This window comes from Dama dama, chromosome 27 (assembly GCF_033118175.1).
Source record: "Dama dama isolate Ldn47 chromosome 27, ASM3311817v1, whole genome shotgun sequence".
NCBI lineage: Eukaryota > Metazoa > Chordata > Mammalia > Artiodactyla > Cervidae > Dama > Dama dama.
In genome coordinates this window covers 47,056,363-47,083,359 of record NC_083707.1, presented here as the reverse complement: position 1 = coordinate 47,083,359, position 26,997 = coordinate 47,056,363, and the positions used below count along the sequence as shown (strand labels likewise).

The 26,997-nt window shown below is 41.7% G+C and overlaps 1 protein-coding gene across 1 annotated transcript in view; it reads right to left on the bottom strand.

The window, feature by feature from the left end:
* The window catches only part of KATNAL2 (katanin catalytic subunit A1 like 2), a 99,691-nt gene that overhangs the window by 853 nt on the left and 71,841 nt on the right, over positions 1 to 26,997 (bottom strand). Inside the window, exons 12-15 of the mRNA XM_061130665.1 lie at positions 23,078 to 23,169; positions 20,902 to 21,012; positions 1,149 to 1,311; positions 228 to 330 (exon numbers count right to left, since the gene is read on the bottom strand). Of these exons, the coding sequence (XP_060986648.1) occupies positions 228 to 330; positions 1,149 to 1,311; positions 20,902 to 21,012; positions 23,078 to 23,169 (469 nt within the window). The remainder of the gene's footprint in view (positions 1 to 227; positions 331 to 1,148; positions 1,312 to 20,901; positions 21,013 to 23,077; positions 23,170 to 26,997) is intronic.

Sequence of the window (26,997 nt, the reverse complement as noted above, 5' to 3'; positions counted from 1 at the left end):
AAATAAAAGCCTGAGCCCTAAGGAGTTTATCATCTGGGGGCAAAGTTGATCCAAAACAGAACTGAAGAGGAGAAAGGAGTTGGGTGCAGAAGGAAGATTTCCACCAAAGAACGAGTGCCAGTGTAGGCAGCCAGGAGGCACAGAGGCGAGGCGCCACCTGCTGGTGGAAGCTAAATTCTTAAACAGTTTTCTCTCCCAGAGCCCCTTGGCTGCCATCCCCACCGTACCTGACTGGTGATTTTCAAGGGCGTTGAAGATCTTCCTCACAGGCCGCATGGCTGCTTCCCTGCAGACTAGCTTAATGTCCGAGCCAGAGTAGCCTTCGGTCTCCTGAAACACCCGCAGACCAAGCCATCAGGCACCAGGCAGAACGCTGGCTGTGGTTACATCCTTACAGGTAAGACCAGGTGTCAGAGCCCGTTTGGATTCCGTGTCTGTCACCCATGGACACTATACAAAGATTCCCGGATAAACAGTGTTTGGGGGGAGGGAGGCTGCTAGTTTGGATAAGCTAAGAAACTGGGCGACGAACGGCTTCCTAATACCATCCAAACAAAGGTGGTGAGATGCTGGTGAAGGACTGGCCCGCCCAAGTCAGCCTAATGGGACCCTAGTGCCCAGATCCCAGGATGATCAAATTTGGGGGACATTTTTATTCTTGTAAATAAGATGATAACCTGTCTCTGGGGAACCTCAGAGAATACCACGTTCAAGTGTCCTTTCGAGAAAGCAATGATACCGTGGCCGTGGGGGTAACAGACAGGTGACCTAAAGCTTTACTGTCTGTGAAAGACGTGCACTTAATCATCACAGTAACCCTCTGTGGCCTGTTACCCCTTTCACAGATGAAGAAGCTGAGGCTCAGAGAGGATGTGATGTCCACAAGGGCACACAGCTAATATTAGCGGCAAGGCCAGGATCTGACCGGAGGCCCTCTGAGTCTAAGCCCTATGCTATTTCCACTTCCTCACATCCCTTTCTGCTGGAATGCTTGCAAGGGGCAAAGGGCTCACTCTTTCATGAAGGAGAGGCCTGTCGGGTTGTTGGGGGTAGTTTGGATCTTTCCTAGGTGACTCCAGCCTCCGAACAGCTCACGAGATGACCCTGCCGAGAAGAGGGTCTCGGAGCGGCCTCCCCAGGCGGCTCACCCGGCTCAGCAGGCTGTAGTCCAGGTCCGCGCGCAGCTCGAGGGCGCTGCTGCTGCTCACGGGGGGCAGCCAGTGGTGGATCATGGCCTCCCGGGCCTCCTGGCTCGGCAGGTCCACCAGAATCCTCTTCTCCAGGCGGCGCAACATGGCGCAGTCCAGCTCCCTGAATCACGTCCGAAAGAGAGGAACTGGTTTGAGGCAGTAAACTCACTTCCTAAGTGACAGCTGTATCTGGAGAACAAATTAGCAGGTGACAAGCCCGCATCCTCCCTGTGACGCTACGTCTGTGCCCGAGTGGACGACACCACCACTTCATGTTGTTTGGGAGAAAGAAATAGTTAAAAAAGAAGGAAAAAAGAGAGAAAGGGAGAGAGGAAAGGAATAAGGAAGGAGAATAAGAGAAAGAAAAAAAAAAAAGACATCCCCCAAAGAATTCATGTGAAGGAGGTAATTTTAAGTGACTTAATTTGAGGGGAAATAAAGCCAGCTAACAACAACCAACCATGTGAGCATTCCCACTGCAGTTGTAACATCAATTGTTCAATCTGATCCTGCCAGTGAGTACATTATTCCTGACAATAATGTGGGCACTCTGGGAAGGACACTAATTTTTCCAAAATTCACATACATTCTGGAGCGAATGACAATCTCACTCCATTGTGAGTGAAGGTGAATGCTCCTTCCTGGGTGCCCAGTGCAAATGTGGCCCTTTGAAACACTGACCCCTGCTCCTCTCAAAATGCTATTAGGCCAGGTTTGTGCAATTTGGCATCTGCAGGCCATTTCCTTACATTTCTTAATATATTGGTAAAAATTTCAAGCAAGTAGAAAAATAGAATAAAACAACAAATATCCACATACCCTCCATCTTGATTTAACAGTTAACATTTGCCATATCTGCTTCATATCTATGTATCTATTCTTGTTAGATTATTTCAATATAAATTCCATCATAAAATCCCACCCCCAAATGCTTCAGTGTGTATTTCCCCCAAAAAGGACTTTTTATATAACTACAATGTCATTATGACACTAACAGAATCATTACATAACATGTCTAATGGTTATTCCATATTAAAATCTCTCCAATCATCCCCCAAATATCTTTTACAGTTTTTTTCAACCAAAATTCAATCAAAGATTATGTACCACATATGACTATATCTCTTAGATCTCTTGTAATCTAAAGCGGTCTCCTTGCCTTGGCCTCTTTGAAAAGATAACGCTAGTTGTACAATGCCCTACATTCTGTATTCACCTGTTTTCCTCATGCTATCCCCTCCAAGATGGAAGTGAGATCTCAAAACTTAATCAGACTTGAGACAAACAGTTCTGTCAAGTGTATTTCATAGATGATACGTTTTCGTATTAATTACATTGGAATCCGCATGTTGGTGTATCTCACTTTAATGATGTGATGTTTAATTACTGAGATTATCTGCTGACCACAGCTCTCTGCATTGGATAAGATCTCTTGCAAGGAGTAGGTATTCTATGTAGACTACTTTGGCAACATGTGAATACCCCTTTCCCCATGCCATTTCAACTAGTGTTTTTAGCATCTGTTGATGATCTTTGAATAAATTGTTTCATGAGAGCGATGCAAAATGGTGATTTAAAAAATCTTTTCCATTCCAAATGTATTATTTGGAATTATTATGTAAAGTGGAACTTTCCCTCATTGACTGCGACTCTGGTTACCTTGAGTTCCTATCAAAAACATATCATTCTGAGTATAAGTTTGTGAACTCTTTGTATATTAAAATTTCAATCTTCTAGATGGGAAGGAAATCTCTGTTTGATTTTCCAGTGTAAGAAATTAGGAAATGCCTGTGTGTTGGTTTGGCTGAGCCACTAATAAAGAGTGACAGTGAATACATGGTCACCAAATTTTCTGCCCGAAAGATACCAACACTTTGCAAAGCATCTTCTTTCTGTTACTCTCATTCTGAATCTATGTCATGATTATTTCCTTTTAAGTTGAAAAGGAAACAAATCTGACTCTAAATTGGAGGGACCAGATTTCTTAAAAGACTATGTTTTTTCTTTACCTATTACTCCTCTGAGCTAAGAATTCAGCCCAGGGCGTTTTCCTGGCAATAACAATTAACTATTTCTTTTTCACATTTGCTTTATCAACTTCACCCTGTTGAAACTCATCTCATCAGAAACTCAGCCACTTGCACAACCACGCCCCCTCTCAGGGCCAACGTTTATATTCCAGACACAGGGTCAAGGGAACTTTGCAGGCATCTCAGTGAGAGAGTGAAAGTCGTGTCTGACTCTTTGCGACCCCATGGTCTATACAGTCCACGGAATTCTCCATAACACTGGTGTGGGTAGCCTTTCCCTTCTCCAGGGGATCTTCCCAACCCAGGGATCGAACCCAGGTCTCCCGCATTGCAGGTGGATTCTTTACCAGCTGAGCCACAAGGGAAGCCCTCTAGGAGATTATTTTTTACATTTGAAATAATAATAAAAACTAACGCTTAAATAGCACTCACCAACTGGCAGGTACTGTTTCAAGCACTTTTCAGATATTAATTTTCAGAACCACCCTATGAGGTAGGTACTACCATCTCCATTAAAGATGAGGAAACAGGTACAAAGAAGTGTAGCTTGCCTGAGGTCAAAGCGAGTGACTGGAAGCCCTAGACTTGAACCCAAACAGTGAGGCTCCGGAGCCTGTGCCTCAGTCACTGGACTGACACCAGTGCAGGAGCAGCAAAGACCACAAGTCACATTAAGGTGAGATCTCAGAACCCTGAGAACCAAGAGAGGATCGTAAATGTTTCCAGAGAGGAAAAACGGATTGTATCCAATGCATGGAGAATAAGATTTCTCATCAGCAAAGTGAGATAATAAAAAAATAGGGTGGTGCCTTCAAACTTCTGAGGGAAATAATTTCCAATGTAGAAATCAATATCTTGATCAAACCAATATGCAGAGCCTAAAAAAATATCACCTCCCATGTACCCTTGATCAGGAAAGTACTGGAGGACCCAAGGAGGAGCCGAACCAAAGGGCCATGTGGGCTCCAAGAAACAGAGGGTCTGACAGAGAGAGAGATGACGTGGGGGCCCGGGGTGCAGAGGACAGCCACTCAGTTTGGAGCTGGTAAGAAGGCTCTGGAAGGTGTGCCTCCAAGAAGACGAGACGGACTGAACACCTGGTAAGTCTGAGTGAATCATTAGCAGCAGGAGGCGGTGGGGGGGCGTGCGGTGAGGGGCGACGAAAGGAGGGGGTCAGGGAGATCTAACAGAGAAGAAAAACCATTAGACTCGCATTTGGGAATTCAGTCCAGCAATGTTCCCCTCCTGTCAAGAGTTTTGTCAACTGCAGAGTCTTCAGTACACAGAAATGAATGTGATAAACTCCCTACTTCTTGTAAATGGGCGTCCCTTGTGGCTCAGCTGGTAAAGAATCCGCCTGCAATGTGGGAGACCTGGGTTCGATCCCTGGGTTGGGAAGATCCCCTGGAGAGGGGGAAAAACTATCCACTCCATATTCTGGCCTGGTCCATGGGGTCGCAAAGAGTTGGACATGACTGAGCAACTTTCACTTTCACTTTCTAAGTAAATAATAGGCTATAATAACAGGGAGGCCTGGACCTTGGACTGAAGGAATGTTAGGCCCCATAAACTTAAAGATAAAACAAGACCTGAGCCCCTGAAAACCAAGAAGGAAGACAGAATAAGCTGGAGAAACAGCAGCGCTGGGGTGGTGGGCAGTCGCCATATTTCCCCCAAGACCTTCCCTTGGGCCAGCTGTCCCTCCGGAAAGGGCAGGGGCTGCGGAAGGCTCTTTGGTGGGAGCACCTCTGGTCTCTCCATCCCAGGGGAAGGGACTTCTTAGTGAGAGGAAGACCAGATCCCCAAATGCCCCAGGAAAATGGAGGTAGCAGAGGGAGGTGGGAAAAACAATCCTTCACGACAGATGGTCTTATTGATCAGCTAATGCCCTAAAGCAAGAGATTTACCTCAAAACTGCTTGTGGGCACAAAATAAGTGCAAGTCGCTGACAGCCGGGCCTGATGAATGCACTTTTAATGACATCAATAATAATATAATCATACAAGAGAGGAAACAAAGGACAAATGGAATGTACCCAGGAATCATTCTTTCTGCCAATATATTCATGTGAAAAAATTTAACCTGCAGCAACCAGAAAATACTCCCTTTAGCTGCTATACTTTGACTTTTAGACCTAAATTATTCTGTTTTCACATCTCCTTTATCTTGGTCATTTCATAGTTCCATCACCTCGAAGGTCAAAAGCAACCAGCAGGAGAGACTGTGACTCAGCGAAGGCTTACAGATCTCATAGCCTGACCACTGGACTGGTGCCCACTGCGAGAGACAAGGTGGCAATGTCCACTGACCATCTAGACAGTTTACATGGGCCACGAGACCTCACACCTGAGCACCTGGGCTCCTGTGCCGAACTGCCAGGGCCCTTCCTCAGCCCTTGATCTGTGTCCCCTGTTAAACCGTGTTGTTCCTGGGAAAATGATCATTCCAAAGTTAACAGAACTTGGAAATTAAACATAATTCTAGTTTGCTCATTCCATCATGAAAACGTTAACTTCAAGCCATCTCAGTGTGGCAAGAGGAAAGCAACCTTCAGTTTGTTAGGCGAAGTCTTTGCAGAATGTCCATAACCAACGTGAAATGAGAGATCATGGCAATCCTTGAAGAGCAGATTCCAGAACTGTCGTGGGCTTTGGCAGATGACAACCAACGAGCAAAGCTTTGAAGGCTACCTCGTCCACTGCACTGAGCTCTGCAGGAGCTGGCTCCTGCCTACACTTCCCACTTGAACCAAACTCCTCTGTCTGCTTTTGTCTGAATTTACCTTTTGCCATTCTAGTGGAGAGTGTATTCAGACCATTGTCTTTACTGGGAACTTCCACTTTGTCTACCGTGAGCCAGGTACATTTTATAGGCCCACTTCAAGTGCCCTCTACCCCCTTTTCTTTTAAGTACCTGTCATCAGAAATGGCCTCTTCCTTATACAATTTTATCCTGTGTGTTGTCTGTACCAGCCATATGGCTGGCTATAGCCTTACTTCCTAGTTATTTGTTTATATCTTATCCACTGTCCCATCAGACAGCCAGCCTCTGGACCATATATCTTGGGTTCCTCCTTCCATCACACAGAACACTTACAATAGGTATTCAATAGATACTACTTTGGGTAAGTAAAGAAGCTTTCAGTTCAAGGCTACTGGCTTCAAGTAAAATGATCGACTTCCTTAAAGCCCAGTCTTTATTCATGAAGGTAAATCTGCTTTGTTGAAAACTAGCACTTTATAATCATCATTAGCTAGAATTAACAGAGAAAACCAACATAGGAATAAAACATTTTGTTTTCATCTTTAGTAAAAAAAAAATAATGGAAATGATGATTGTAGAGAATGATTCATTCAACTCATTCGGCTGGGCAATGCTTTTGAAGATAAGGTGAAAGATGGAATCTCCACATGGGGTCTCTCATCTCCAGAGACTGTACTTCTCATTCTGAGGATAAGCTCACAAGCATTAGACAAGGGGATCCAGCAGGAGAGCCATCAGTTCAGTCCACGTCCTACTGATGTTGGGGTTGAGAGCATCACTCATTTATAACAAAGGATAGAAACTACTGCAAATTACTACAATCCCAACAAAGAAAATATATTCCCGTTACTCTTGCCAGAAAATATATGACCAATAATTGAGAAAAGAAATGGGACGCTTCTTTTTCCAACAAGATGATCAGCTAGATATTCAGATATCTTGTGATATAAAGTCCCTTAAAAAGCTTGCTCGGACACATTTTTTGGAATACACAACAAAAGTGTCTGCAAGGAAGTGGCACCAAAATTCTCAAGCCCTAAAAATGAAGAGGAAGCCAAAACTCAAGACTGGGCAGGTGAAATTGAAGTTGTGGTTGATTCAGGAGTGTTTACCTTAGTTACCAAAAAAGTTTGAATTTTAAAGTCCACATGTGGGATAGCATAGAAGGCCTTGGACCCATTCAAGATGGTAGGTGGAAACAAAGTCCATCACATTAAACAAACAAACAAAAACTAGATGGCACATCCTTAATCACAGGGTGGGTTAGAAAAATCTCCTCACTGGAAGTGGAAGGGAATTTGTCTGTCTTGTACTTTGGGGGAGGGGGAATCTTCACTGAAAATCTTCACTACTCACCCTCACAGGCATGGCTGAAGAAACCCTATGCTGAGAAATTGGCTTACAGTGGTCCACAGCCTGACCTAGTCAGGCATAAATTTTCTGTGGAGGCATGCGTACAAGATTCCCCTTATTAAATGGAAGCTCACCATCCAAAATTATGAAACATAAGGAACCACCAAGAATGAGAGTCTGCAGAAGAAACTGAGAACAGAACTAGACTCCAGTGACACAGACTATAAAATAACTGCGTTTAAGACTTATAAAGAGATAGGGAGTCAAATATATGAGTGAGAGGCTTTGCTTCTGGTCAAGACAGAGAAGACCGTCCCTCTCCAGTCCACGCTCTGCAACCAAATCTTGTTCAGGAGTGTTTACCTCTTATCAAAGTCCAAATCCCTGCAGCATCTAAACCTAGGAAGACTCTGGAAAGGAGGGTGAGGGGGGCTGAGGGGCACGCGGAATGACAGGGCAGTGTTCTAGGGGTTCCCTTCTTGCCTCCCATAGACCTCCCACATGGTGCGCTGGAGAAACCTGCTGACAAACTGCTGACAGGCGCAGACAAAAGCCCCAAGAAAATCTCCTCCCTAACAAAGGACTGGAAAAGTCAGGTCCATCAGGACGCAAAGCCGTTTTGATAATACCTCCGCTGCTTCAGCCAGACACCAAAGGGAAAACAGCCCCCCACCTCGAGCGTCCGTGCAGGGAGCCATGGCGGAAGGAGCTTGGTGTGATGGGCTGGTGCCATATTAAAACCCCCAAGAAGAAGAAGTGGGAGATGAATTGCTGGTGGGAAGCTGCTGTAGCACGGGAGCTCGGCTCGGTGCTCTGTGACGACCTAGAGGGGTGGGATGGGCTGGGGGAGGCCCAGGAGGGACGGGATGTGTGCATACTTACAGCTGATACATGCTGTTGTACAACAGAGGCTAACACAACGTCGTAAAGCAATTATCCTCCAATTTAAAAATTCAAGAATCAATTTAAAAAACAAATTACAGCTCACTCACACAGTGGGATTCTATACTGAAATAGGTAGAATTTTCAAAGTTGTCCACAATATATTAAGTGAAAGAAAAAAAAAAAAAAACAGGCCATAAAACAAAATAATATGTAACATTTTTGTTTCTGGGGGTGGTGGTGTCTGTGTGTACAATTATAGGGGGCTGTTCACTTTCAAGCAATACCAAAACATGTAAAATATGATTTTTATGATGAACATGTATTCTTTTTGTAAACATCTAAAATTATAAAAACGACTTCGATTTCAGGGAAATAAATTACCACAGAAGGATACACCAGCAGCAAATTATAACAAATAACCAAAACACTGCCACCATTAGGATGTATACAAAGATGATAATACTTAAATCACAGTGTTGAAATTATGAGTGAGTTTTATTTTAGCTCTCAAATTTTCTATAAAATGGTTATGTTAATTTTATATTTTTTAAAATGTGGTCTTAGAATTATAGTTCACATGTCACCCTGCACCCTAAGAAGAAAAAGTAATGCCATAGGAGGCCAGGCTGAAATCAATTTACGTCTGAGGAAACCAAACAGACTGAGAAGCTGTGGGTGGGGCAAGACCAAGGGTACTTGTAGTAACCTGCTGCCGGGTCAGTCCTGTGTCTGCCCCGCTGCACCCACCAAATCCTGCTCCTCACGCTTCCTTCCTGGTTGTGTCAGAATCACCCAACAAGTCACATGTGGAGAATCAAAAACCCAACAGGACTGCATGGGTTTGTGAAGCTCTGTATGGAGAGAAGCAACTTCAAGCAAAACAATTTGACCACTAGTAGACATGGCCATACTATTGTTAAAAAACAAAATTCAAATGAGTAAATTTAAAGATCTGACTTCTCTTGTTCAATGACTCAGGGATCCACGAGCATCTCACCTAGCAAATAGAAAGGAACGCTGAAGAGCTGCATAAAATGGGAGACTTTCGTAAGCAGTAGGAGACACAACAAGAAAGCCAAGAGCAGAGAGTGGACTGTTTTAGGGAAGGTCACCTTCCTTTGGGGAACAGCAGAGTCCACCTGGTGGATTACCTCACCAGTACTGACCAGGTAATTCCAGACTGACTGGATAAGATTACATTCCTGGAAGAGGTTGAAATTAGGTTACGTATGAACAAACTGTGGAGAATTCTTCAAGAGATGGGAATACCAGACCACCTGACCTGCCTCCTGAGAAATCTGTATGCAGGTCAAGAAGCAACAGTTAGAACCGGACATGGAACAATGAACTGGTTCCAAATTGGGAAAGGAGTACGTCTAGGCAGTATATTGTCACCCTGCTTATTTAACTTCTTCTATGCAGAGTACATCATTTGAAATGCCAGGCTGGATGAAGCACAAGCTGGAATCAAGATTGCCGGGAGAAATATCAATAACCTCAGATATGCATATGACACCACCCTTATGGCAGAAAGTGAAGAGAAATTAAACAGCCTCTTGATGAAAGAGAAGAGTGAAAAAGCTGGCTTAAAACTCAACATTCAAAAAATGAAGATCATGGCACCCAGTTCCATCACTTCATGGCAAATAGATGGGGAAACAATGGAAACAGTGACAGACTTTATTTTGGGGGGTTCCAAAATCACTGCAGATAGTGATTGCAGCCATGAAATTAAAAGACGCTTGCTCCTTAGAAGAAAAGTTATGACCAACCTAGACAGCATATTAAAAAGCAGAGATATTATTTTGCCAACAAAGTTTCATCTAAGTCAAAACTACAGTTGTTCCAGTAGTCATGTATGGATGTGAGAGTTGGACCATAAAGAAGGCTGCACACAGAAGAATTGATGCTTTTGAACCGTGGTGTTGGAAAAGACTCTTCAGAGTCCCTTGGACTGCAAGGAGACCCAACCAGTCCATCCTAAAGGAAATCAGTCCTGAATATTCATTGGAAGGACTGATGCTGAAGCTGAAACTCCAATACTTTGGCCACCTGATGCGAAGAACTGACTCATTTGAAAAGACCCTGATGCTGGGAAAGATTGAAGGCAGGAGGAGAAGGGGACGACAGAGGATGAGATGTTGGATGGCATCACTGACTCGATGGACATGAGTTTGAGCAAGCTCTGGGATTTGGTGATGGACAGCGAAGCCTGGCGTACTGCAATCCATGGGGTCACAAAGAATCAGATAACGACTCAGTAACTGAACTGAACTGATTGAGTCTTGGTCTAATGACAAGGGCTTAGAATGAGTGACTTCATTTTGGGCCTGTTGTCACTTTTTTAAAAACAAAAGATTTTAAAAGCCTACAAGCAGGATTGAATGCCATTGCAATGAAAGATGCAATTATCGGATCAGAATGAATTAATGCAAACCACTATTTGCAAAAAGTTTTCAAATAGAACAATGGTCTTATGAGATGCTCTTTAAGGTAAAGGATTCTGGGATCAAATAAATATAGAAGGCATTGCTTTCTCATAGCTTTTCTTAGAGTCAGAACACACAAGAGCATCTTGAAGGCACTTACAAGTCCTGCCATGGGGAAATCAGTTGAACTGTGTTTAACTCAGTATCTCTGAGTTAAATTAGATCCCATGAGATCCCATTTTGGGGGATCTGACCCTGTGGGAAACCATTCTTGGAGAAATGTTGATCTAGAGGGTGATGACAGTCAAGACATGAGGCTGAAAGGTAGGACCTCAGAGAGCACAGTTTCCACCTGGAGCCCAGCAGATGCATGGAGTTACTGTGGAAAAGCCCAGGGTTATGTCTGCTGACCTCTTTGATCACATGTGTACACTTCTGTAGAGATCTCATGCCAGACAGGAGAGAGCCCACATGGGAAGAAGTCAGTTTACATCGGTACATTTTTGCACATTCCCAGTGTACAAACCCATCCAAACCTTTCAGATTTTATGCTTTCTTCTACATTTTAGGATTAAAAAAAAAATCTAGAGTGTGGTCATACCAGGTGGGTGATTTTTAAGAGGAAAAGTGAAATGTCTAGCCCTTTCGCAAATACTGGATTTGCCAAAAAGTTCACTAGGGTTTAACAAAGAAAAGATGAGTTTCAACATGCTTCACACATACAATTTTTGTACCTTCTTCATGCCAACTACCATCAAGTTAAATAGACATCTAAAGATGGCATTTACTTTAATAGCCCTGTTCAGTATTTTGTTTCCCTCTGGACTCCCAGGCCTGAGTTTTTGAGTACTCAATAGTTGAGGCGGGTCAAATTAGCCCGAATTGTGTTTGTTAAACACTTCTTCCATGGCTATTACCTTAAGTAATTATATTAAAGATGCAGCATTTGTTATTCCTCTCATTGCTAATTTATACATCAAATAACACAGATGAACTGCTATTTCTTGCTTCTTTCTTGTCCTCTCTGTGATGTTATAGATCAAAGAAGGGGCTCCTTGGAGGAGAAGCGCTGAATAAACAAAGATGCTGCACGCCATCTCACTGTGAGAAGGGAGAAAATGATGGCCCTTTGAGACAGAACGGATCTGTCTAAGGAAAGTGATAAGTTAACAAGCAGCAGACGATGGCCTAGCGCTCTGCAAGATGTTGTGGATAAGAAACACCACTAATCAACCAGGAAGGATTTCTTTGGGGATTTTATGACTGGGTCTTTACATACTTTGGTGTGATTTAGTTATTCCCCCAAGAAGGGCAGACTGCTTTTACTAGATAAGTTTATTCCCTCATCTAAAGCCAAAATAAAGCTATGTCCCAATATTCTTGATAAAAATTTTTGTTGTTGTTCAGTCACTAAGTCATGTCCAATTCTTGGCAATCCAGTGGACTGCAGCATGCCAGGCTTCCCTGTTCTTCACTGTCTCAGGGAATTTGCTCAGATTTATATCCTTAAGTCGGTAATACTAGCCAACAATTTCATCCTCTGCCTCCCCCTTCTCCTTTTGCCTTCAATCTTTCCCAGCATCAGGGTCTTTTGCACAGAGTCGGCTCATCGCATCAGGTGCCAAAATATCAGAGCTTCAGCTTCAGCATCAGTTCTTCCAATGAATATTCAGGGTTGATTTCCTTTAGGATTGACAGGTTTGATTTCCTTGTAGTCCAAGAGACTCTCAAGAGTCTTCTTCAACACCACAGTTTGAAAGCATCAATTCTTTGGCACTCAGCCATCTTTATGGTCCAGTTCTTACATTCGTATCTGACTACTGGAAAAACCATAACTTTGACTAGAGAGACCTTTGTTGGCAAAGTGATGTCTCTGCTTTTTAATACACTGTCTAGCTTTGTCATAGCTTTCCTTCTAAGGAGCAAGTGTCTTTTAATTTTACGGCTGCAGTCAACATCCACAGTGATTTTGGAGCCCAAGAAAAGAAAATCTGTCACTGTTTCCACTTTTTCCCCATCTATTTTCCATGAAATGATGGGTCCAGATGCCATGATTTTAGTTTTTCAAATGTTGAGTTTCAAGCCAGCTTCTTCATTCTTCTCTTTCACCTTCATCAAGAGTCTGTTTAGTTCCTCTCCGCTTTCTGCCATTAGACTGGTATCACCTGCATATATAGTTTGTTGATATTTCTCCCAGCAATCTTGATTCTAGTTTGTGCTTCATCCAGCCCAGCATCTGACATAATGTATTCTGCATATATGTTAAATAAGCAGGGTGACAATATACAGCCTTGACACACATTCCTCTCCCAATTTTGGACCAGTTTGCTATTCCACATCCTGTTCTAACTGTTGTCTCTTGACCCACATACAAGTTTCTCAGGAGACAGGTAAAGTGGTCAGATAAAAATCCTATTTCCTAATTTAAGAACTTGGGCAACTAGTAACAAAGGACTTTTAAAAAATCTATACCCCTTGATACACCAATCCTACTTCAAGAAATCTCTCCTCAAGAAATAACTAGATTTTGGTCAAAGATTTTTATTCAAGGAAGTTCATTTCAGTGTTTTTTATAATAGAGAAAGTTGGGAGCATCATTTATGTTCAACAGGAAAGGAATGATCAACTAAATTATAGTATATTCACATGTGGGAATTTTGGGCAGTCATCACAAAATCCAATTTCCAAGGATTATTTAAAGACATTGGAAATGTTCTTACTATAATGTTAAGTAATGAAAGCAGGACACTGGTGGGAATACAAAATGCACAACCTCTATGGAGGGAAGTTTGGCAATCTCGACTATAACTTCATGCACATTAACCCTTTGACCCAGCAATTCTACTTCCAGGAACCTTCCCCAAAGAAACACTGAAAAACCCACCAAGTGATATAGGGGCCTACCATTCCTCACTGCAACATTATTTATAATAGCAAAGAGTAGGAATAGCCATCAGTAGGTGAGTGGGATAAATTATCATATGAACAAGATGGAACACATGCAGCTACAATGAGAAGAAGAACTTTCTGTACTTATTTGGAAAGATCTCCAACATTTTGTTATGGAAAAAATCAAAATACAGAACAATTTCTATAACATGCCACCTTTCATGTAAGTAAACCAAATTCAGTTATTTTACGGTTTTCTTAAAAAAAAAAAAAAAAAAAAAAAACAACTCAAGAGCTTATTTGTGGAGGACGTGACAGTTTGTGTCTATGCAATTAATGTCTGTCATCCCTTCCATTAATCCAGTGAGTCTCAACTAGAGACGACTTTGCTCCCCAGGGAACACCCGGCAAATTCTATGGACGTATTTTGGTTGTCACAACTGGGGGTGACGCTCCTAGCGTCTGGTGGGGAGAGACCAAGGATACTGCTCAGCATGGCAAAGTGCATAGGAGGCCCCAGAGCAGGGCTGTCTGGCCCCAAATGGCAAGGGCGCTGAAGATGAGAAATCTCAAATTAGCTCTTCATCTTAGTTATGTCAGGTCCATACCGTTTTCTTCATAAAAATACTACTGTTATGATAGTACTGATAATATTACTGAAAATTCTGTTATAGACACAAATATTAAATATATCTACATATTAGGATAAAGTGAATAGTAATTATACCGTTGTCAAGAACTAAAATTTTCATAGAGAAAAGACTCAGATATAAAATCAACTAATTTAACTAAAAACCTTGTAATCTTAAATTTGAATGGGAAATACTAGTACGAACTCATTATTTGCCCCCTTTGACACTAGGTATGTATTTCCTAGCTCTACCCAATCAAAAGGCTACGAATCAATGATAATCCAGTAGCAAGGAACACCCTTAACTGTGGGACTATGATCTTTAAACAGTACTTTTCAGTGAAGGGAACCAGGGCTCTGTGAATCAATTGTTGATTCCAAGTCTGTAGCAGAATATTAAAATTGAGCCTGGGTCATCTTGTGCAAATGACAAAGAAACTTGGCTTTGCCATACCTAATAGCAGGGAAGACTGAAAAACAGAATCCAGAAATTGGGGCTCTATTATTATGTTAGAAGGATGAAGTAAATATTGGGAGGCAGGTATCAATCTCTGGCACAGAGGTATGGGACTGACAAATTACCCTTGGATTTGCACTGTCCAGTATAGTAGCTACCAACCATGTGTGGCTATTGGGCACTTGAAATGTGGCTAGTCCAAACTGGAACAGGCCATAAATGTAAAGTGTACACTGGATTTCAAAGATTTAGCAAAAAACAAAAAAGAATGTAAAATATCACAATAATTTTATATTGATTATATATGGAAATATTAATATTTTAGATATACTGGGTTAAATAAAACATGTTAACAAAATTGTATTTTATCTGTTTCTTTTGCTATTTTTTAATGTGGCTACTAGACATTTTAAGTCTGTATGCCTCACACTATATTTCTATTAGACTGCCAAAAAAACAGTCATAGTGTCTTCTGAAAGACTTGGGGCTTAGGAAATGGGATAGCCATGGGAAGTTTAGCAAGGGCATGAAGAGATAGAGAGGAACAAAAAAAATTAAGAGATGGAAGGAGGCAGGGAAGGCAGACTAGTGGCCAAAGAATGGAGAAAATATCTACAAATCACATATCTGATACACGACAAAGCAAATCTTATAACTCAATAACTTAAAAATGGACAGAGGATTTGAAAATACATCTCACCAAAGAAGACATGCAATTAGCCAATGAGTACATGAAAAGATGCTCAATATAAATGTTCTCAGTCACCACGGAAAAGCGAAGCAGAGAGAGGAGACAGCACTTCTCATCACTAGGATAACTACCATCAAAATGACAAGCAATAACATGTTGATGAGGATGTGGTGAAACTGGAAGCTTAGTGCATGACTAGCAGGAGTGTAAAACGGTGCAGCCACTTTTGAAAACAGATTGGTCATTCCTCAATTAAACATGCGTGTGTGTAGTTAGTCACTCAGTCGTGTCAGCCTCTTAGCGACCCCATGGACTGTAGCCCATCAGGCTCCTCTGTCCATGGGATTCTCCGGGCAAGAATACTGGAATGGGTTGCCATGCCCTCCTCCAGGGGATCCTCTCAACCCTGGGATCGAACCCAGATCTCCTGCACTGCAAGCGGATTCTTTACCAGCTGAGCTACTCGGGAAGCCCAATTAAACATAGAGTTACCATAATAATTCCACTCATATTAGTAGGTATAAAAACAGGCAAATCTACAGAAACAGAAAATAAATTAGGTGGTTGGTTAGTGCTGGGAGTGGGAGATGGGGATGATTGCTAATGGGTATAAGTTTCTTTGGGGGTAAAGAAAAATGTTCTAAAATTGATTGCAGTGATAGTTGTACAACCATATAAATATAAATACAGCTAAAACCATTGAGTTGTACACATTAAATGGGTAAAGTGTATGGTATGTGAGTTATATATCAATAAAACTTAAAAAAAACAAACGATGCTATACCAAACAAGGCATGAGATCATAGAGAGAGAGACAGGGAGACAGGACTCATCAGTTACTTGGAGGTTGCCAGGGCACAACACATGACTCTAAATATTAAAGAGAAAGAATTCCGCTTTTTTAGGATGAACGACATTTCAGGGTAATCAAATAACCCTATTGGATAGGGGAAAGTTCTATCATAGAGAATAATTCCAGCTATCAATCAGAAGGCATGACAGAATCACACTTCTAGTGAAATAGCGATTCAGGCAAAGATATCAATGGATGCTTCAACCATTGATGGGAACTACACAGTAGAGGAACCTGGCTGACACTCCTGAACCCACGGATCAACCTTGGTATAACCAAAGGTGAGACAACAGGGCATTATATACATCTGCATACGTTGCAATGTGATAGTCATTACCTATGAAGTATGTTCACCCCAAAATTCCACTGGTCCTGAATCAAATCTAATCAGTCTAACCTTTGGTCTAGAGTAATTTTAAGGGTAAGAAGAACTAGCTAAAGAGTACTAGCTAAACAGTAACAGGATACAATGAGCCACATCCAGAAAGTTTAGGCTCTGCAGGACAACCTCTCTAGCAATCAAGTCAATAGCAAGTGGGGAAGGGGTGGGGGAAGAAAGAGTCTGTTCTAGATTAAAAGATACTTAAGAGAACAGCCAATTACAAAATGCAAATTTTGTTTGGTTACCAGTTCAGTAAACCAACTGTACAAAGATATTTTTGGAATAGTACGGGAAATCTGAATATAAACTGGGTATTAGATGATATTGAGCAATTATTGTTAATTTTGTTGGGGTTGATAATGACATTGTATTAATGTAAGACAATGTCCTTATTTTTTTAAGATGTATGCTAAAGTATACATATGTGAGCAATAACATGAGAATCTGGGATATAGTTTAAGATATTGCAGCAAAACAAGAGAGGAGGTAGGAATAGATTAAAATCAATTGGGCCAGATGCTAGTTACTGAAACTGAAAATGGTGAGTTCTTTGTACTGTCATCTTTAGTGTTTTGTCAAGAATTTTTCACATAAAAGGTTTCTTAAACCCAGCAACGTTCAAGAATGGGTAGGACAGTCCCCAGGTATTCTATAGGGTTGCAATCTGTGATGTCAAGGAATTCAAGCTTAAAAACATATGTATTTGCCATGTGACATGATGGACTTTCACCTTTTTTTTCATGATGAGAGGTAATTCTTTCAGAAAAGCCCTTCTGAGCTTCTTTATTTGTGATTGCTTGCCAGCTTTTTATTTTTCCTCTCTGTACCATTTTATCTGAGTTTACCAAAGACTGATCGCCCAAGGGAAACTGTGGCAGCACCATAACCTCCCAGAGAATTCCTAGGCTTCGCTGGGAGTGAAGGCTCTCCACTGCTTCCTGGCAGGCACAGCCCTTTCCAGAGGCGTGTACGAAGCTGTCCAGTTTTCACCCACCCTCCTCAGCGGGCTCCCACAGTCCCTCCAGGACATAAGTAAAGACATTATGATCAACCCTGTTTCAAACAGGTGAAGGAATGGAGATTCTCTCTCTAAAGGATTCTCCATGCCTAAATGATGGCTCTCTGATTTCAACTTCAACATTGTGCACAAAAACCTTTCTCCTCACAATGTAAAATGCTGATCACCTTAGCACATCAGAAAAGTCTTATAAATTTGAGGATTGGTGAAGTTGGGTTGAAACTATTAACATAGTTAAAATAACAGACTCCACATGAATGTCATTATCTTTCTCCAGTGACTTCTTTGGGAGCCTAGATGATCAGCGTGCACAAACAGAAGCATTTCATCTTTGAATGTAGAAACAGAAATGGACGAGGTAGGGGAAGGGGGAGGGTGTGGCAAGTTCAAGCTCTGTTGCAAACTGGCTGTTGACTTTGGGTGGATTGACCTCCCTTGACCTTGGCCTCCTCTGCAAATGGCAAGAGCAGCCTTTCCTTACCCGCCTGGAGTCTCACCTGTAGCTCAAAAGAAACAATGTGAACATATTCTTAGAAACTATAAAGGGATTATAATTATTTTTTAAAATATTCTAAGTCGAAATTATTTTTCTCTAGTCAACATCTCTTATTTCCCAATTCTACTTCTAGAATTGTTCTTATTTCACTCTGGGATACAGCTTGAATCACAGACTCTCTGAGTAGATTATACTTTCAATTAGAGATTATTTAGCTTCCTATTTACTGCACAATATTAAAGATTTGCCTCCTAACTCAAAAAAAGTTTAAACTTAACACTGTTAAAATCCAAACATATTATTTCTGGAATATTCTTGAGTCCTGGAGATTTTAGTATTTTATGGCTCTCTGCCAAAGCCCTGTTTAAACACAGTAAATAATTTGGCTCAGAATGTCTATTTTAAATAGTCAGTGGTACTACTATTCAACATAGTGTTGGAAGTTTTGGCCACAGCAATCAGAGCAGAAAAAGAAGTAAAAGGAATCCAGATAGGAAAAGAAGAAGTGAAACTCTCACTGTTTGCAGATGACATGATCCTCTACATAGAAAACCCTAAAGACTCTACCAGAAAATTACTAGAGCTAATCAATGAATATAGTAAAGTTGCAGGATATAAAATTAACACACAGAAATCCCTTGCATTCCTATATACTAACAATGAAAAAACAGAAAGAGAAATTAAGGAAACAATACCATTCACCACTGCAACAAAAAGAATAAAATACTTAGGAGTATATCTACCTAAAGAAACAAAAGACCTATACATAGAAAACTATAAAACACTGATGAAAGAAATCAAAGAGGACACAAACAGATGGAGAAACATACCGTGTTCATGGATTGGAAGAATCAATATTGTCAAAATGGCTATTCTACCCAAAGCAATCTATAGATTCAATGCAATCCCTATCAAGCTACCAACGGTATTTTTCACAGAACTAGAACAAATAATTTCACAATTTGTATGGAAATACAAAAAACCTCGAATAGCCAAAGTAATCTTGAGAAAGAAGAATGGAACTGGAGGAATCAACCTGCCTGACTTCAGACTCTACTACAAAGCCACAGTCATCAAGACAGTATGGTACTGGCACAAAGATAGAAATATAGATCAATGGAACAGAATAGAAAGCCCAGAGATAAATCCACGAACCTATGGACACCTTATCTTTGACAAAGGAGGCAAGGATATACAATGGAAAAAAGACAACCTCTTTAACAAGTGCTGCTGGGAAAACTGGTCAACCACTTGTAAAAGAATGAAACTAGAACACTTTCTAACACCATACACAAAAATAAACTCAAAATAGATTAAAGATCTAAATGTAAGACCAGAAACTATAAAACTCCTAGAGGAGAACATAGGCAAAACACTCTCCAACATAAATCACAGCAAGATCCTCTATGACCCACCTCCCAGAATATTGGAAATAAAAGCAAAACTAAACAAATGGGACCTAATGAAACTTAAAAGCTTTTGCACTACAAAGGAAACTATAAGTAAGGTGAAAAGACAGCCCTCAGATTGGGAGAAAATAATAGCAAATGAAGAAACAGACAAAGGATTAATCTCAAAAATATACAAGCAACTCCTGCAGCTCAATTCCAGAAAAATAAATGGCCCAATCAAAAAATGGGCCAAAGAACTAAACAGACATTTCTCCAAAGAAGACATACAGATGGCTAACAAACACATGAAAAGATGCTCAACATCACTCATTATTAGAGAAATGCAAATCAAAACCACAATGAGGTACCATTACACGCCAGTCAGGATGGCTGCTATCCAAAAGTCTACAAGCAATAAATGCTGGAGAGGGTGTGGAGAAAAGGGAACCCTCTTACACTGTTGGTGGGAATGCAAACTAGTACAGCCACTATGGAAAACAGTGTGGAGATTTCTTAAAAACCTGGAAATAGAACTGCCATATGACCCAGCACTCCCACTTCTGGGCATACACACTGAGGAAACCAGATCTGAAAGAGACACGTGCACCCCAATGTTCATCGCAGCACTGTTTATAATAGCCAGGACATGGAAGCAACCTAGATGCCCATCAGCAGATGAATGGATAAGGAAGCTGTGGTACATATACACCATGGAATATTACTCAGCCATTAAAAAGAATTCATTTGAACCAGTCCTAATGAGATGGATGAAACTGGAGCCCATTATACAGAGTGAAGTAAGCCAGAAAGATAAAGAACATTACAGCATACTAACATATATATATGGAATTTAGAAAGATGGTAATGATAACCCTATATGCAAAACAGAAAAAGAGACACAGAAATACAGAACAGACTTTTGAACTCTGTGGGAGAAGGCGAGGGTGGGATGTTTTGAAAGAACAGCATGTATATTATCTGTGGTGAAACAGATCACCAGCCCAGGTTGGATGCATGAGACAAGTGCTCGGGCCTGGTGCACTGGGAAGACCCAGAGGAATCGGGTGGAGAGGGAGGTGGGAGGGGGGATCGGGATGGGGAATACGTGTAAATCTATGGCTGATTCATATCAGTGTATGACAAAACCCACTGAAATGTTGTGAAGTAATTAGCCTCCAACTAATAAAAAAAAAAAAATAAATTAAAAATAAATAAATAAATAAATAGTCAGTGGTAGCCCTGACCAATGTTCCTTAGGTTCAGGCAAACTCTTTCACAATCCAAGTAGCAAGGATTGAGGACTTGGTCCAGGAAATCCTTCAGCTTAACCTTGCAGGGCTGGAACCAAACAAGGAGACTTTGCCTAAAGTGATCAATATGAAATCTGCATCAGCACAGTGGCTCCTGAAAATGCATTCAGAATGTACTCTCTGGATCTCTTACCATGGCAGGTTGGAGGCTGCTAAGACAAATACGAGATCCTCGGAACGAGCCAGCCCATCCATCTGCACCAGAAGCTCCGTCTTCATCCTCAGGCTGCCTTCATGCTCTCCCCTAGAGAAAGACGAGGAGGTGAGATGCTCCCAAGAGGCAGAGTCTTTGCTTCTGAGACCACAGTGACCCTCACAGTAAGCACGCGGTGACTGCAGACCGAGTTCCCCTTGGACAAGTAACCCCTGCCCTGCCACGTTCTCAGGAGATGTTCACCCCAAGGTTGGAGGAAATGAGCAACTGGAACTCTTTTCAAACAGTACCAGAAAGGAAGTAAATGAATATAATGATGATACCGAAAAGAAAACCAAAGGTTGGCAATGAACGGGAAAATAACAGAGGGGGAGACCGTGGCACTAGTAGATTTTAAAAGGCCGCCCGGCTGTACCAATCTGCAGTATCATTTACCCTTAAAAAAATGGCTTCATTGAGAATAATCGTTTTCATTTATACAGCAGGTATGAGAATATTTTACACACATTATTTTTTAGTGTAATCTATGGATATAAACTGTCCAAGAAGAGAGATGAGCTACAACACAATCTATTTCCTTCTCTTCTAATGACAGACGAGAACTAGGCTTTCCACCCACAGCAAGGAAAACGGATTAGAGGTCGTTTTCTGTGCAAATTCACCCTCCAGTTTCCCCACTGCCTGAGGCCATCCTCAGGACACCAGAGGACCTGCACAATCGAAACCTGCTCTAAGCCCCGAGCGCCTCAAGCAAGCTCTCATGTAGATCAAGTTAAAGGACAATAAAAGGCCTTTCTTGCACAACACAACACTCAGGGTCTCAACTCTGCACGTACAGGCTGGCAGCCCAAATTAGGCTTCTGGGATTTTTTTAGGAACTGTGCCCCTTTCTACCTCAGAGAAAAGTCAGTCTCACACTAGAGTTATATATTTATCTAGTATTAACACATAATTACTACTCTTTTAACATAATATGACCCCCAAAGTCTTCAGAGCACGATCCTTTGAAGCCTCCAGTTTTAGTGTTTAACTTCCAGAGGAGGAAACGGACATGCTCAAGGCTAACAGAGGAAGAGTTTCCAAATCAGCTCAGTCATGTGGGGAACTATGGGGATGGAGGCGGACAGACTGCATGTAAGCATGAGACTCCTGCAGTAAGGCAGGCTGCGTGCATGGGGCTTTGCAGAGGGAATAACACTAGGGCACTCCGGTGGGTTCCCCGCTAGGCCCCGCTGCAGCTGCCTCTCCCATCAGGCCCCTTTTGGAGGGACAGAGCACCCAGTCCAGGGCTGACTAGCACCCATTAAGTCATAGAAATAGTCACATTTCAATCAACAACATGAATCCCAAGCATCCTGGGTACATCTTGACGGCTGTTTCTCTCTGCTGGGGAAATGGTTCTTCATAAGTAAAATTTCATAAATTAAATTCTAGTTATACTTCCAACAAGATAATTATTTGCTTTTTATTACTATCAATTTTGTCTTGATGACAGACAGGAGGCCATCAATAAATGCAGCTGTGTTGAGATTTCCCTGAGACCTGTTTTTTCAAGCCAGGGATACCAAGTTTAGTAAAATGTTTCAAAGAAAAGCAACTCTTAAAACACACACAGACACACACACACCGAGGGAGAGCCTCATTATAGTCTGAGATGTGGGCTTTCTGGCTGGGGCCATTAGTGGACACTTAATCTTTAGAGATAATGTGTGCGACATGTTCACAATCGGTCAGGCTGAGCCGCAGTCTGTGTCACACACCTTATCGAGGGCCTCCTCTAGAGACTCGGCCCTGGGCAGGCCCGCTCCCCACAGGCAGCCCCTCCGGCTCCAGCAGAGGCGCTTACAGGCAGCTATTTTGAGCTAGCAGGACAGTTACGGCAGCCTGGGATCAGAGGCTGGGTGATCTTTGGGCCTGAAAACCACTCTGTGGGGAAGGGGGGAAGGGAGGAGGACATTTCCTCCGGTTATAAAAACTACTTAAATCAGCTATTCAGTTAACAGGATCTAATTTAAAGACCTTTCCGTGTGTCTGCAGAAAATTTGTGGGCTTATTAATAGGCTCATTCTGCTGGTAAATGTCGATGGGCTTCCGACCATCAAACACACTTACAGGAGGGGAAAAGTGAGGACCAAAAAAAACCCCTGTCTGTTACCCAGGAGCCGTGCCTCTTTGGCTCATCACTGACTCCAGCTCGTCCAGGAAGATGGTGGAGGGGGCGTGATAGCGGGCAAGTTCAAATAACACCTGGGTGGGAGAAAACCAACATGTTCAAATCCACACACTTAAAGTTCTCAGATGCCCACAGAGATTAAAAGATTAGGATGGCTGTAATATTAAGCATCTATGCTGCACTTTATCTCCCAACAAATTTATAATCATTAGTTATTTCTCCCTAGCACTACCCCATGGGGTTGGATGGTCCAATTATTCCCATCTATCACCTGATGAAATGAGAGCCAGAGAGAATAAGTGGTGAGCTCAAGGTTACTATTCATAAGTGGGAGAGCTTAAGATAAAACTCAGTTCCTGAACTTCCAGTTGGTTAGTTAACCCTTGAGACCCCCTGCCAATGACATGTTCTGTATGGACACAAAAGCCGTAGAAGATGTAAAATCATTTAACAATTTTTTTCACTTAACACTTAGGGACGATAAGAAGGTTATTCTCGGAAGAAAGGACTGCAGAAAAAGAATAGAGTTCCAGCTGTGAGTAACAAGGCTGAGGAATTCTGCCCTTTTCTGCTCCCCAAATTACTCCCCAGGCCCCCCAACACTGCTGTTTGGTAGGCTCAGGTACTTCGAGGCAATTCCCGATTGAGTAAAATGTTCCATTGCAGAGTAAAATATTATAGACTGAACAGGAACAGGAAAGCAACCAGCAAAAGAACAGACATATAAAAACAAACTCAAGAGCTCTAGAGGGAGATGTGGTGGTGATGAAAAGAGTATAAGAAACTATACCTTTTAAAAAAAAACAGCCCTGAAACTGATTGCTTGAGCACCGTATACAGTTTTTCCCTGGTTGCTCAGAGAAAGCATTAGAGATTTAGAAAAGAATAGATGTTCTTAAATAGGCATAGGGGATTTATTCTCCATGTCACTTAGCACTAGCAAAGCATCACAGAGTAAAGAAGAGGGGAAGGGCTCAGAAAAGGCCAGATTGTGGTTTTCGTAGCAGCAGCCAGTCATCTTTCACAGGCCTCGCTGTCACTGGATGGCAACAGCCTCCCCCTCACCCCTGCTGTGCGTGTGGTCCCTGCATGTTCACGTGTGTGCGTGCCAAGTGCTTCAGTGATGTCCAACTCTTTGCAACCCTAGGGACCAGAGCCTGCCGCACTCCTCTGTCCATGGGATTCTCCAGGAAAGAACACTGGAGTGGGCTGTCATGCCCTTCTCCAGGGGATCTTCCCAACCCAGGGATCGAACCCACGTCTCTTATGTCTCCTTCACGGGCAGGTGGGTTCTTTACCACTAGTGCCCCTTCCATGCTCATATGCAAGTGTTTTCCTTTCACAGAATCCTATTTTATGTGGCCAGAACAACTGGCTCAGCCCAAGGAGCTTACGAGAACAGTGTCAATACTGGGACACTCATCAGGAATGCTCTTTAAGATAGAGACCACCTCATTAGAAGCAGGAAATCTCTCTTCCGGTCACAAACAGAAAAGTTCAAATAGACCTGATGATAAGGATGATTAAAAATGGCACACTCGAACTCTTTCGGAACCATACACATTTTAAGGACTCCCCAAATTGCAGAGAGGCCAACAGGCTCAATAAGACCAAACAACCCGGTGGAAGGAGAACCACATCTGAAGTCCACGTCTCCACGTGGACCACTGCTCTCCCACAGCCAGAGAACATACGGAATCCTGGGTAAGCACTTGGGAATCATTCATCTAAAATTTTCAGAAGTACTTGGAGGAAGTTAAATCATGCAATTGCGGGGGGGTGGGGGGCGGTGGCAGTGAAATGTTGAAAGATGTAAGCACCAACAGGTGTGTGCATTTGCTAAAGAGACCACTCAACTACTCAATAGCATCAACTCCTAAGAGGCATGAACATTAGGAGGGGAGGAAGAAACAAAAGGGTTCCCTATAAATAACTCCTTAATTGGAGTAGAAAGAGAAGCAAATGATAGGAAAGCATCTCTGCTTTAGGTGAAGGTCTTTAAGGGCTTTCTTTATCTGAAAGCTTCACAATAAGAATCTTGAGAGCATGACCAAGATTTTCCAGGTGTGGCTCTTTCCAGAAGCTCAGAAAATAGAGTAATTTCAGAAAGCATAGAAGATAGGTTCCTTCCAGGTTGCGTGATTGTGTGCGCACCTAGTTGTTCGGTCATGTCTGACTCTGTAACCCTATGGCCTATAGCCCGCCAGGCTCCTCTGTCCAAGAAATTTTCCAGGCAAGAATACTGCAGTGTGTAGCCATTTCCTTCTCCATGATCTTCTCCACCCAGGGATCAAACCAGGGTCTCTTGCATCTCTTGCACTATAAGCTGACTCTGTTTTCCTTTTGAATTATTTTTAATATCCAAAATAAAAATGTATTTCACAGAAAGAAATATGACTATCTTATAAACCTATAAAAAGATGTTCAAATTCATTCAGAATGAAAGAAATGTAAATCTGAGCACTGAAATATGACTTTCACTATCAGACTGGCAAAGATTTTCAAATTTGGGCGCTACCTGGTATTGGCTGGGGAAACACACACACACATTGATGGGCGTGTAAGGTGGTGCAACCCTGCGGGCAGGGAATGTGTCAATCAGTTTTCCTTCCTTCTGATCCAGTGACCCTACCTCAAAGAAACTGTCCTACACTACACTATGTGCAGACAGGCGCGTAGAAAGCTTTCTTCATAATAGCAAGAGACTGGAAACAACCTAAATGTCCATTATGAAAAGACTGGTTAAACACGTTTTGTGTTTAATCATGCAATGAAATGGTATGAAGATACATGAAAACCATGTTAGTTCTGTCTGTAAAACTGCAGAACAATATCCAAGTTACATTGTTAAGTGTGAAAAAAAATCACAAGGTACAGAAGAGTATGTGCACTATGTTCCTACGTGTGTTTTAAAAGGAAGGGAAAATAGAGAGATGGTTGTTGAGGTTAATGTAAATATAAATAAATGCTCTGGAAAGCTGAACCACTAGCAACTGTTATGGTTTCCTCTGGAAAGATAGCTCGGGGTCTTTTTTGCTATTAATATTGTTTTAAAGACAATTTTTAAAATATTTGGTAAAGGAAAGGGGAGAAACTGGGGGTGGAATTGTTTCCTCATTCTCAGAAGTCATCCTGAAGCAGAGGAAAATTGGAGTTAAATAAAACGCTCCCACAGAATGGAGCATTCAAGTTAAAGGACTTTTCTGGCTGCTCAACATTGAACAAGAAAATCCATATTCATAAACATCTGAATTTCTTCTTCTGCTTAGGTGAGTCCTGGCCAAGGAATCTGATGGAATCTGTCTCTGAGCACCTTACAGTGTTTTTTGCCCACTGGTTCGAAGCTGATTCTGAGGGTACCTTTTAAGTTTTGCTGTTCCTCAGCCCAGAGAAATGCAATGTTAAAAAGAAGTCTTCAGGCTGATAAGAATTCTAGTTAGTTGGATTTAAGCTAATTGAAATCTAGCTAACTAGAATCAAATGAAACCCATAAATTTAGGAGCATTAAATTTAAATCCCATCTGGCACTGAGTTAGACTCAAGATGAAGAACAATGAAACAGAAGATGTCAATATAGATTTCCATAAATTACAATCTGATAGGGGTGATAAAAATTTATAAAAATACCCACTTTTGAAGTAACTTGAGGACAATCACAAAGCAATAAATAGGTTATTTTAGGTATTTTAGGTAAATCAATCTTTTAAAAATATTTTATGATCACTTTCAAATAATCCATAATATTTTGAAAATGAGTCTCTCCAAGGAAATGTAACTTAAGTGTAATATTTTAAAGAAATTTCTTTTCAGAAAATATATTTACATTCACTTTATATTGATTACTTACCAGTCACCTGACAGAGTGCAACAGTTTAACAGGATTTCTGAGCAGGACCCGCCTT